The sequence below is a fragment of the Corvus cornix genome, chromosome Z (genome assembly GCF_000738735.6).
Source record: "Corvus cornix cornix isolate S_Up_H32 chromosome Z, ASM73873v5, whole genome shotgun sequence".
Lineage (NCBI taxonomy): Eukaryota > Metazoa > Chordata > Aves > Passeriformes > Corvidae > Corvus > Corvus cornix.
In genome coordinates, this window is record NC_046357.1 from 10,752,839 (window position 1) to 10,765,166 (window position 12,328).

The following is a 12,328-nucleotide window of genomic DNA, read 5'->3' on the forward strand; positions in this document are numbered from 1 at the left end:
AGGAATAATTCCTGCATATTCTTGCAGGCAGCCAAACCAACAGACTTCCTTTGGAGGCTGTTGCCATGGCACCTGTCCAATGCCCATGTCATCTTCCAGATTTCTGAGATCTAGTGAGATAGAAAGAGCAAAGGAAGCACTAGATAAAAGGCACGCAGCAAGGTTGCTGGGACAAACATGACTCCAGTTCAGCCTTTAGGATGTATTCACACCGTTTAAGTGTTTTGGTTTTTTTTCTTAATAGCACTTCATCCATAGGACACTGCGACTTCTCTTTTGATTTCTGGTAAGGAAAACAGAATTCCTATAAAATATCTTCATTGAATCAAGTCAGGGTACAATTAATTTTACTTCATTTCAGCCACCTATGTGCTCCTAAGGGGCCTGGCTAGGCTTCTCTCAGAATTCATGGAAGAAGGTTCCTCCCAGAGATCATTTTTTTACCCCACTTTAGACACCTAATTTAAGATGGGATGATTTACCATTTGGAACCAATCTCTCCTTTTTAACTACTGCAGGACCATGGATGGAGTAAATGTCTGGATTTCATGTGAGGTAAAATGAATACAGGCAAAGACTTCTGTTATTTCAGAAACAGAAACTGCCACCCAAAATGAGAGAACTGAGCAAACAGTGTGAGCCACACCTTTCTGGGTCTGGAAGCAGTGCTGCTGAAGTCAAAATGGCTTTTTGCCCCATCCTTCAACCTTAGCAAAGGTCAAAAGTCTCCCAGCACATAAATTGGCACTGAAAGAATTCAACAAGAGGCTGCATTTCGAAATAAGTGAGGATAAATCAATATTGAGACAATCATATGAACATGGTTTGTCCAGGAGTGAAAATGCAGCAGGTCAGACACACCTTCACTAATCTGGGGACTGTGCCATGGGGCTACACCTTCTTCTGATCAATGAGCTCTGTGTCACAGGGTTTCAACCCATGCGTAGTGGGAGGGTTCCACACAGTTTGTTGGCTTCTAGTGGGCCCAGATAGTTTACTTTTGAAAAGCTTCATTTTTAGTCAATAAACCAGGAATCTAGCCTGCCAGATAAAGACATGCTTTCATCAAGTACTGTAAGATAAATTACATAATTCTACAATCAAAGATAAATAAACTGGCTATAGTGTCGATTTCTGGCTTTGTTTGGGATGACAAGGTAATGATCTGGTAATAAGATACACACAAATTTCTCCAATTTCTCTCTGTACATGTTATTTCCCCTGAAATGAACTCTGTCAAGATAAAATTGTATATAGATTGTGAGCCTACTGAGGATGCACAGTAGGCAGGCATGTGAGAATTTAAATAGGAGATTTTCACAGAATCACACAATATGCTGAGTTGGAAGGGACACACAGGGATCACGAACCATCTCTTGTCCCTGCACAAGACAGCCTCAAGAATCACACCATGTGTCTAGAGCATTGTCCAAATGTTTCTTGGACTCAGGCTTGGTGCTGTGAACACTTCCCTTTTTTGTGCCCCCATAATGTCCATGGCAATGCTTTTGACTCCAGGCAGACTGTCTAGTGCCATGGAGGGGTATGGGAGAGGACATGGACAGACAGAGAGCACAGGACAGCCTGTTGTTCAAGGCAGCATACTTTGACAGTTATGCATTACGGGCAGGAGTATCCTGTCCCTGAATTTCACTCATTTAAACTCACCCATTAGACCTCATTGCTCTCTACAACCACCTGAAAGGAAGGTGTAGTGAGGTGGGGCCCAGTCTCTTCTACTGTGTCTACAGAGAAGACAACAGAAAATGGCTTTAAACTGAGAGACGGGACATTCACATCAAAAATTTTGTCACTGTTCGGGTGGTCAGAAATTGGTTACCCTGTGGTGGGCTCGCTATCCCTGGAGGTGTTCAACAGGCGTCTGGGTATGACAGTGGGTGATGTGGTTCAGCGGTTACAGGGGTACTGCTGGGCGGACGGGTGGACTGGATGGTCTAGTAGGTCTCTTCCGAAATTCACGATTCTGTGATTCTATCAAAGTAACTTCGACTGTCGGTGGGAGCAGGGTCAGGACCTGGAGCTGAGGCACCCGCGGGGCCTCGCGGGCGCTGCGGCAGAGCGGCAGCCCCGGGGTGCGGAGCGCTGTGCGGGGCTGCGGGCGGTGCCCGGGCGGCGCTCAGTGTCCGCCGAGCGCGCCCTCACACACGGCCCGGGCCCGCGCCCGCCCGAGCGGCCGCCCCCGGAAGCGCTCGCGGGGCCGTGCCGGAAGCGGGGCGGGGCGCGGCCTCTTTGGTGCTGGCGGCCGGCGAAGATGGTGAGTGTCGGGCTTGCTCGTGGGGCATCCGTCGCCATCCGCTGCCATCCGCTGCCATCCGCTGCCATACGCTGCCGCGCCGGGCCGGGGGCGCCGCGGGGCTCGGCCGGGCCGCGGGGAGGAGGCCCCGCGCTGTTCCGCGGCCGGGCTTGGCGGCGGGGCTGGGGCCGGCGGTGGGAGCGGCTGCCGCGCCGGGCCGGGCGGGGAGGCCGTGGTGCGGCGCGGGGCCCTGGGCGCTCCGGAGACTCCTGCTTCGTACCTGCTGCCGCCGTGGCCGAGCAGCTGGGCGGTAACGTAGCAAGAGAGGGTTCGGTCGCCAAGGGTGAGTGTGCGGCTGCTGTGTGTGAAGCGAGTCACTTTTCGTCAGGAGAGAGCAGTTTGCTGCTTGAGGGTGATGGGTGTGGGGAAGGAAAGGGGAGCCGAAAACACGCGCCGTGGCTCCGTTTTAGTTCAGCGCGGGGGCACATAAGGAGTGGCGTCAGTGAGTCCTGAAAATGGACGCTACGTGTATGTTGAAACTGAGCGTCAGAGTTAAATGTGCCTCTGACGTGTTTATACGATTCGGTTTGCAACTGTTTTTTTAGGGCTTCTTCTTTTAGTTTTGTGACTTCGAAGTGTTAGTTATTGTTAGATATTTCTAACGTTCTGTATCTTGAAATGCTTTTCAGACGAAGGGTACATCGTCGTTTGGTAAGCGACGAAATAAGACACACACCCTGTGTCGTCGATGTGGGTCCAAGGCATACCATCTGCAAAAGTCGACCTGTGGGAAATGTGGTTATCCTGCTAAGCGTAAGAGAAAGTGTAAGTAGCAAACTTTTAACTGACTTTAGTTTAAAAAAAAGTGTTTCTTTTCTTTCAGCAGTTTGACTTCTTTTCCAGTCGAGGAATGCTGTGTCATTTTGCAGTTTTATCATTTTGCATTTTGGAGCTTTGTTTAAATTAATGGTGATTAAACTATATGTTAGGTAATATGCAGTATTACTGCACAGAAACTGACTTAAATTGTAGTTAATTTTTTTTCTCTTGTCGGCTTGAATAATTGTACCATACAAATGTAACATGCAACTTGAAATATTTGGCTCAGATGAGTAACAGTAGCCTATATATTTTAGATAACTGGAGTGCCAAGGCTAAACGACGCAACACCACTGGTACTGGTCGCATGAGGCACCTGAAAAAGGTCTACCGTCGATTCAGGTATAACATTTTATTACAGACTAGCAGGTTGTGATATCCTGCATAGACACTACTTAATGATAAAATTTACCATTCAAAGTTAACATTTCAATTTTTTTAGTACCACTTAATCTTCTGAAATACATCATGAAATAAGTGATACTTTGTATAGTTGGCTGCATATTCCTTTGAGGATAAAAAAATCCTTACTGGTAAGACAAAGGGTGTATAAAATGTTCTGATGTTTCTACTAAATGAAGGTAGTACAGAACACAGAGGTTATTGTAATAAGATGCCTACATCTAAAAATGCTTTTTGTGGTATTGCCTCTATTTGTGATTCAGTTAAATAGATGATTAAAGTGAGGCATTTCATAGAGATTAGTCTCAAAATGCACTCCAATCCCCATTTGCTTACCCAGAAAAAAGTTCAGGATGGGAATAACTTCTGGTCCCTCTCTTAAGAGTTCAGTTAGAATTAAGTAGGTATTACATCAGATCCTGAGTTGCAGGTTTCTAAGACTTGTTACAAAGCTTTTGAGTTGTACTTAGGAGGTAGTGGTTAGGGTTTTGTAAGGTTACACTCATTTTGTATGACTCCCTTGGAGCTCTATAGCTTCTGGTCTACTACACAAGGAAGCTGTATGAAAAATACCACGTAATTCAGGAGTGTTGTCATAAAAATGTAGATTGGCTTTATTAGCAGAAGGTAGGAGATTTTAAGAAGCGGTCTTGGGTGTGGTTGAGGGATCAATTAATTTGTTTTGGTTAGTTCATTCTTCTCCAGTGGCAGCTGTAAAGCACCTTCCAGTGTACATCTGTAGCTTGCTTTCCACTGAGGGTTGTTCAAGTAGAAATGTTGTATCCAAAAGCAAGCTTGGGGCTGAAGAGTGGTTGGAGGCAGAGACAATTTTTGTAAGATATAGACTTAGGCTTCATAAACAGGATCTCTTTAGTCTGATTGCTTAGAAAAAACATGAACTAGGATCTGCTTTCAGCAGGTGTGCTGTATTTGGTGTAGTCTTGCAGTGTTCACTCAGGTAATGAAATCATCTCGTTCCAAGAAGTCAAATTTACTTCAGCAGAAGAGTGAAAACCATACTGCTTATTCAGGACATTTGTTAATAATGTGTTTCTTTGTAAAAAGGTGTAAATGTGTGATTTCTGTAGTGATTTCAGTGCATTTCTGAGATAAATTGAAAAAAGCTAGTGAGCTTCATCTAAAACAGAATAAAAAAAAATAACCTGGAGCACAAATCAACTCTCTGAAAAGTGGTAACCATATTTCTACTTGCAGGAATGGATTCCGTGAGGGAACCACACCGAAGCCCAAGAGAGCAGCTGTTGCAGCCTCCAGTTCATCTTAAAGACTCATCTATTTGCTAAAATAAATGGTCTTATCCAGAAAATCTGTCACCTTTTTTTACATACTTTATTTCATTGAAATGTAGTGTTCCTGAAAATACATAAATACTTAAAACCACAAATTCTGAACTGGTTAATTTCAAACAATCCTTTAATTTACTTTCCATTTGATAGTACTTCTGTCTTGAAGAGGACCATAATCTCTGCACTGAACTGAAAAAAAGGCTTGTATGTATTACTCAACTCCCCTGCCAGAGAAGTGGAATATTGGTACTATGGATTTGCCCTGTGTCCCTCTGAATCTCAGTATGCCCTAGCACAGAAAGCAAGAATTTTTTTTTAAAGATAGTAGCTGTCTTGGAAGGTGTTAGTGAAAGAGGGATTTCCAGTACTGTTCATTTTTCACTGCTCTGGGCTACTGAAAAGCCTGCAAAGATACTACTTACTGTGTGGGTCATTGCTTCCTGGGCAAAAAGAAAGTCCGAAGGTTGGAGCATGTGTACTGCAAGTACAGAGGGGTTGGAGACTTGCTGTAGGTGGGACAAAATTGCCTGAGTGGCCTGGTGGGGTTGGTGTGGAAAGCTGACACAGATCTGAGTTAACTCTGCTGGGTGTGTAATACCAGACAGTAGTAAATCACTTGAAGTTACATAAAAATTACAGATTGATGCCTTATGAATTTGTACCTACCTTGTTCATTACTGGCATTCAAACGCACTTTTAAGAAAGAGATCATAAGTTGGTGCTATGAAAGTTGGGGCAATCACAGTAATCATTGTGAGGGTTTAGAAGACTTAGTGCCTTGCAGAGACAAAACTAGAAACTGACAAAATGCTTTAAGCTTCTGAGGCTGTTCCTACTGCTCTTTAGTTTTGTCATGAACTTCCAGAAGCACCATACTGCTTCGTGAATGATGAGCAGTTAATGTATCACCTTTTGCAAAATCACAGAAGACATTTTCAGGTGTGAAATTGGAGTGCCCAACTGCACTTTCTTATATTTTAAATGAAGCGAAGTTAGAGCTTTTGGATACTTCATTGTATCAACTTGGGCTGTTTCTAAACTAAAAAGTCATTCGCTGCTGTTCTCTAGTATGTAACAGACTGTACTCACTAGATTCAACTGGTCCATTTGAGAATTGGAATGTACATTACATTCCACATACATTGGAATGTAAGTGGTACTGATGCTCTGAAAATACACTGTGCACACTACTGGCCATGTATTTCCAGGGCTAAGGAGTGTCCCTGAAATGTGTTTTTTGGTGGTTTGGGAAACAAGTATTTCCAGGGCTAAGGAGTGTCCCTGAAATGTGTTTTTTGGTAGTTTGGGAAACAATTGGATGTAGAAGGAAGCAATCATAAATGTGTCCTTATTCTTTGAGAATAAACTCCAGACCATTGTAAAAACAGGTCAGCAGGATTCTAAGGAAGGGCTTTTTAAGCAACGGTACAGTTGGACTGTGGTATGGCCGGTATTCTGACTATGGGTGGGAGTGAAGGCCTCTGCTTGCCAAGTCTGAGGTGATCTTTCTGTAGTGTGGGATTTTGCTCTGGACAGCCTGTTTGGCCTGCAAACATGAGAAAACACTACAAGGGCAAGTGCTCAGCCACTTCCTGCTGTTACCTATTAGCTTATCATGAATTCTGCTCCTGAAAAATGAACATTTGTATAATACGCAACACACCGTGGTAACAGTGATTGAAACTTTCAATGACTTGGAGTAACTGAAACCCTTTATTTCAGGAGGAATTTTACCTGCAGTAGGAATTAATATTATGGGCAAGAATTTTCACAGCCATTGCATTTTCAGTTGTTTTTAAATTCTTTGTGAGGGGCATGAAATCAGTTTTTTGTGGTTTTTTAGTCCTGTTCAGAAAAGATTGTGTAATTCATGTATCAGTTATATTTGCACTGTACAGGAAATAGATTTTGATGCGCTTCTGTTCTTTGCAGTGTGTTATTAAGTATTGAAAGCTAGGCTGCTTTCAATAATGACAACAGCTGCCTTGGTGGTTGATAAGTACATAATCTTTTGTTAAGATCTTGATTAAGCATTTTAACTCAAGGGTTATCAATTGTACCTCTGCATAATGCTCACTGGCAGTTTAGGTCAGCCCCTTTAAGTGTACAGAAGTATTGTCATACCCAGTCTGTAATGTGTGATTTTTGCCTTCTTCAGTCTGATAGATACATCACAGTTAGATGAGATGTAGTTCAAATTATATGAGAAATTACATTTCATATAGTTCAGTGTACAAGTCTCACTTTTTAAACAGAAGTGTATCTGAGGAAAGTTTTTCTTAAAGGCAGAGAGGTGTTGAAGTGACTCTGGTGGTGAAAGATTGATTGCCTTTGGTAAAAGATCCTTGGGTGGTGAGGTATTACCTCCCCAAACACCTCCCCCTGCCTCCTCTCCCCCACTGAAGCTGCCCTTGAACTTATTGGAAAGACTGTCCATACCAGGACCTTTGTTGCCTAACCAAGGAGGGCGACAGAGATAGGAAGTCATCCCCTGACAGCCTAGGAACGTTACTTGCCTGGAACAGCCTGAATGGGACAATATTATGGTTATGGACTTTTGAAAATTTCCAGTAATTACTGTCTTGGATTGCGGCCACAATGGATACTGGCTGAGGACTGAAGTCAGTCATCTTGCAACCCTATAAACAGTGGTCCTAAGTGAGGCCCTTTGAGCTCCCCCTCACAACAGCAGGCTGCATGAGCATCTCCCTCTAGGAGGAACACCTCTCAGAGTTCAGCAATTCTCAGATTGAAGGAGCTAGTCAATGGGACCCACTGCCCTCAGAGTGGGAATGGAACAGAGCTGGCAGATCTTAAAATGTGCATTCCACAGAGTGCAAGAGCTCTCAATTCCCGTCTGTAAGAAACCAGGAAAGGAAAGGCAACAACATGGCTGAGTCAAGACCTGCTCGCCAAGCTGAAGGACAAGAAGGAAATAGGCAGGGAAGCAGGAAGTGGTATCCTGGAAAGAGCATGGGGACATTGCTCAGTTGTGACAGGATAGGGCTGGGAAGGCCAAGATGTGGCTAAAGCTGAACCTGGCAAAGGACACAAAGAAGAAGAAGGGCTTCTGTAGGCATGTGAGCCATAAAAGGGAAGGTCAAAGAGTTACTTCCCCCACAATCAACATGACATCAGTGACGTAGTAGGATTGAGTGCACCCTCAGAGAATTTGCAGGTGACACCTGAGTGGTGCAGTTGACATGTTCAAGGGACAGGATCAAGTGGGTTCATGTGAATTTAAATATGCTTGGCAAGGTCAAGTGTAAGGTCCTGCATTAGGTCAAGGCAAATCCCAGCTGAGAGATGAAGGGACTGACAAAGGCTCTACAACAGAGGGCTGAAGGTAATGGTTCTTGAAAAGCTGGACATGAGCCAGCAATGTGCACTTGCAGCCTGGAAACCATAAAGCCAACCAGGGCTGCATCCAGAGCAGCATGGCCAGCAGGTCAAGGGAGGTGATTCTGCCCTCTGTTCTTCCCTCTACAGAGAGACTTCACTCTAAGCACTGCATCCAGTTTTGGGATCCCCAGAACAGGAAAGACATGGTTCTGTTGGACCATGTCCTGAGAAGGGCCACAAAGAAGATCAGACGGCTGCAGCACCTCTCCTATGAACCCAGAGAGTTGGGATTGTCGAGCCTGGAAAACAGAAGGTTCCCAGGAAGCCATTCAATACTTGTAGGAGACTTGGAAGAAAGATGGGGACAGACCTGTTAGCAGGGCCTGCAGTGATAGGACAAAGGGTAATGGTTTTAAACTGGAGGAGAGTAGATGCACGCTATGTAAAAGGAAGAAATTTTTTACAATGAGGCTGCTGAGATAATGGAACAGGATGCCCAGAGAAGCTGTAAGATGTCCAAACCCTGGGAGTGTTTCAGGAGAGATTGGACTGTGCTCTGAGCAGCCTGGTCTAGTTGAAGATGTCCTGGCTGATTGCAGGGTGGGTTGGATTAGAGGGTATTTACAGGTGCCTTCCAACCCAAACCATTCTGTGATTCTGTGATTTCTGCAGTGTCTTCAACTTAGAAGCTAGAAACAGCAGAAGAGATACAAGCCTGGAGCTGGGCAAAACATATGTTTTTAGGGGGAGGAGAGGGAAAGTGGAAATAGTACCTGGTGCTTGCAGAAGAAACATGCTGTACATTCAGTGGTAATGTAGAATGAGAAATCAAAAAGAGGGTGCCTATTTGCAAATTGCATCAATGATGCCAAGGAAGTATTAATGCCAGCTAGCAGAAACAATCAAAATTAACATTCCCCCTTTAATATTGTTAGTAAACCTGAGAATGTTTTTCCTTTTGTCTTCAATCCTTTGTTTTCTTATACCGTCTAATAATGAGATCCATTACTACTTCTGGTCTCCTTGCTGGTCCTGAACTGTACAGTGGCCTGATGGCATTGCAGTGTCTGGGCAGATGAGTTAGGAAAGCCTTGCTGTGTCCCTGAACCACAGCACTGGCTCCCTGTGTGTCACAAAGGGCATGCATGCTGGGGCTCCACACAGGTGGCACTTGTAACACCCCAGGTAACACCAGGCTGGGGGTGTTTCCACAGAACAGCAGCTCTATTTACACCAGGGTGCCCTGAGTCTTCCCACATATGGGAATAAATTATTGAAAATATAGAAAAAATTTACATTTTAAAGAAATAAACTCTACAAGGGGAATTTAACAGCAATTTTCTGTCTCAAAATAAGATTACGGAGATAACTGATAGAAATCTTTAAGTCAGCTTTGAGTTCATTTTTTGTTTTAAAATTCTGTCTTAAAAGTAGAGGCATGCCCAGTGTGAATAAACAAAGAGAAAAAGTGGTTTTAAAGTAGTGCATGGGCTTTTCAAGACAAATGATGTAATGGAAAGGTAATCAGAAAGCAAGTCAGCTTAAAAGACTCATGGAGTTACTCCTCTGCTATGTCTTGTTCCTGCAGAGGACAACCTGCACCCCACCCCCATATAACACATTACTCCATGTTGCACTGTGGGCCAAAAAAAAATGCTCAATCTTCTAATATGACTTGGGGCAGTACTGCTGACTCCAGCTTCTCTGTCTCCTGAGAAGACCTCAGACAACCAGCTGTGGTAGTCACCAACCCAAGTTTAGCATGTAACTTTGCAGTCATGCTGAAAACCCATGATTCCTTTGTTCTGCTGTTTCCATGTTTTCCCCTGATTGGTTAATGTTTTTCCCTTCTTGCTTTATGTATGAGGTTGTGTATATTCATTTTCCAAGTTTAATATGTATCAGTTCTAGAAAGTTCTTTGTTCCTCTGTGCCCCATTGGTTCCTTCCCTAAATCCCTCCTTTGTGTTATTTCCATTGGTTCCCTTGCACACAGCCCTGCCTCCTGTCAAGTATCCCATTTGCCGTATCCCTTATCCCCCGCCTTTCCAATCCCCACTATAAAATCCCTGGACCCTTTTCAGATCGTTGGCTTTCCATCTCACGCCCCCACTGTCTCCGTTCAATGAACCTTCTGCGCAGAAATTACACGGAGAGTCCCCTCTCTCTTTTGTTTTTTGTCTCTGCCTGCGTGCCTTCACACCCTGTTCAGGGAAGGCTCCCTTGGGTGAGGAGCGCACCCTCATCTGCCTGCGCTTCTGTGTGTGTGTGCCTGCCGCAGGGCAGTCGGGTGCGGCTGGACCTCCGGCCTGTCCTTGAGCTAGCACGCAAAAACCTGACAATGACTCTTAACATGCAAAAGATGAGGGAGGAAGCATTGCTGCTGATTAGTAAAGTGTTTCTCATTACCTTTCATGCTGAATAAAGTTCAAGTGGATGTGTAGATTCATATGTCTTGTACATAAGCATCAAATATTAAACTATTAATCCATTGTGTTCTTACTATAAGGCTTGGCCTAGATTATGCTTGATTTGACTCAGCCTGGGAGACTACCTATTGTAGGTTCTATGCTTTTTTTTTTTTTTAAAGAAACTTAATGCTCAAGGTGTGACAAAGAGCTTTGAGTAAAACTGAATGCAGTGATATAAGCATAAAAATTGCTATACAAATGGACCAACTATTTTGGTAATACTCAGTTTTGGCTGGAAATATAAAAGTAATGAATAGCTTCTATAGTCTAGTTCCCATCTGACTTTAACAGCTCATTTATTTTCATTTTCTAAAATGCTCTTGTAATAAATGGTTAAAAAGTTCTCTTTTTTTGGTTGAGAAGAAGTTAAAAGTTGCTTGTTAGAAGAGTGGGGGTATGCAGTTAATCAGTGAACTGTTACTGCGATTGTAGGGGTGTAATGTTGCTATGTGCCCACTAGATGGGGACACTAATGGGGGGGAAAGTAGTGGGTCTACAGAAAGGAGGAGAATGTTCTAGAATGTTCTTAAGATAACCTAATAATCATGATGTAAACACTTCGGGGGATTATTGGTCAAGGGGCCAACCAATCACTCAACGCCCCAGAGACTGACGGAACTGAACACCAATGAGGACCCGAGCAACGAGCCATCAGAGGGAGGATCTGAGCTGCACCAATCACAGCATCAAAAGAGACTATAAAAACTACTCTGGGGCTCAGCCCCCCCCCCCCCCCCCCCCCCCCCCCCCCCCCCCCCCCCCCCCCGGTCGTCCTGAGGAACCTGAGTCCAAGGGAGCAGCCTGTGCGTTGCACAGTTTATTTTTCTGGGTTGTCAAGTGGAATTTGCTTGAGTGAGTCTCTGCTCCTAGTTTTCTTTTTAATAAACGAGCAGACTTTTATTCCACCCAAAAAAAGTCCAAGCTTTGTTTATAACACTCTGGTATCTAACAGATTAAGAGATTACTTAGTAATTCATGAAATGATACCATTTTCTAGTGTAGACCTGTAGAACTTTTTGAATTCTCATTGTGTTGTCATGATCAGGACAACAGCTTGAGTTAAAGCCAAAAATAGCTTTTAATCATTTGATACCAAGATACTTATGAGCTGTACAGACTTTCCAAATACAATTTTTCCCTCTTCAGGTAGCTATGGCCTAATCCATTATTTTTTTCACAGTGTGATATTCAATACATAATTTTCTCCTCATACTGCAATTAATGTTTCCAAAAGGTTGAAGTAATGCTTTTTGCATTGCTTCAAAGAGACCTTGCCATTTTTTCTTTTCCTGATGTTAGATTACTCTCCAATCCCACCCTGAAATTTGATAGCCTGACAATAAATATTTTTCCCTTAAATCTCAGATCATGAGCTATGCTAGTTTGTATATTCTGACTTGTGTGTGTTTCCTACTTGTGATGTACAAGATTTTTAGAGCCAAAGATCTAACACCAGGCCAAATAATTTTTATAGTTACACTTCAAAACTTGTGCAATTGTATTGTAATGTAGTGTAATGTTACTAATGCAGTGTAGCAGAATGCTCTAAGTGGAGCAGAACAGCTCAAACTTGGTCCTGTTTGCAAAAGTTACCAGAGGTGGATGGAGGAGGGGGGTCATGCTGCCTTTTGGTGTTGAAGAATGCTGAGACCAGCCTGACTCAACAATTCAAAG

At 43.6% G+C, this 12,328-nt stretch overlaps 1 protein-coding gene across 1 annotated transcript; it reads left to right on the forward strand.

The window, feature by feature from the left end:
• Nucleotides 1-2,184: 2,184 nt before the first annotated feature.
• Nucleotides 2,185-4,940, forward strand: RPL37 (ribosomal protein L37). Its single transcript, XM_039567682.1, has 4 exons — nucleotides 2,185-2,275; nucleotides 2,944-3,079; nucleotides 3,391-3,475; nucleotides 4,751-4,940. Exons 1-4 carry the CDS (start codon nucleotides 2,273-2,275, stop codon nucleotides 4,818-4,820), a joined length of 294 nt encoding a protein of 97 aa, XP_039423616.1. The 5' UTR covers nucleotides 2,185-2,272; the 3' UTR covers nucleotides 4,821-4,940.
• Nucleotides 4,941-12,328: the final 7,388 nt, after the last annotated feature.

Excerpts from the sequence above, each read along its gene's own strand:
- RPL37 (XM_039567682.1), top strand. Across the intron at positions 3,080-3,390 it reads TGCTAAGCGTAAGAGAAAGT|ATAACTGGAGTGCCAAGGCT; the intron begins GTAAGTAGCAAA and ends TATATATTTTAG. Across the intron at positions 3,476-4,750 it reads AAGGTCTACCGTCGATTCAG|GAATGGATTCCGTGAGGGAA; the intron begins GTATAACATTTT and ends TTCTACTTGCAG.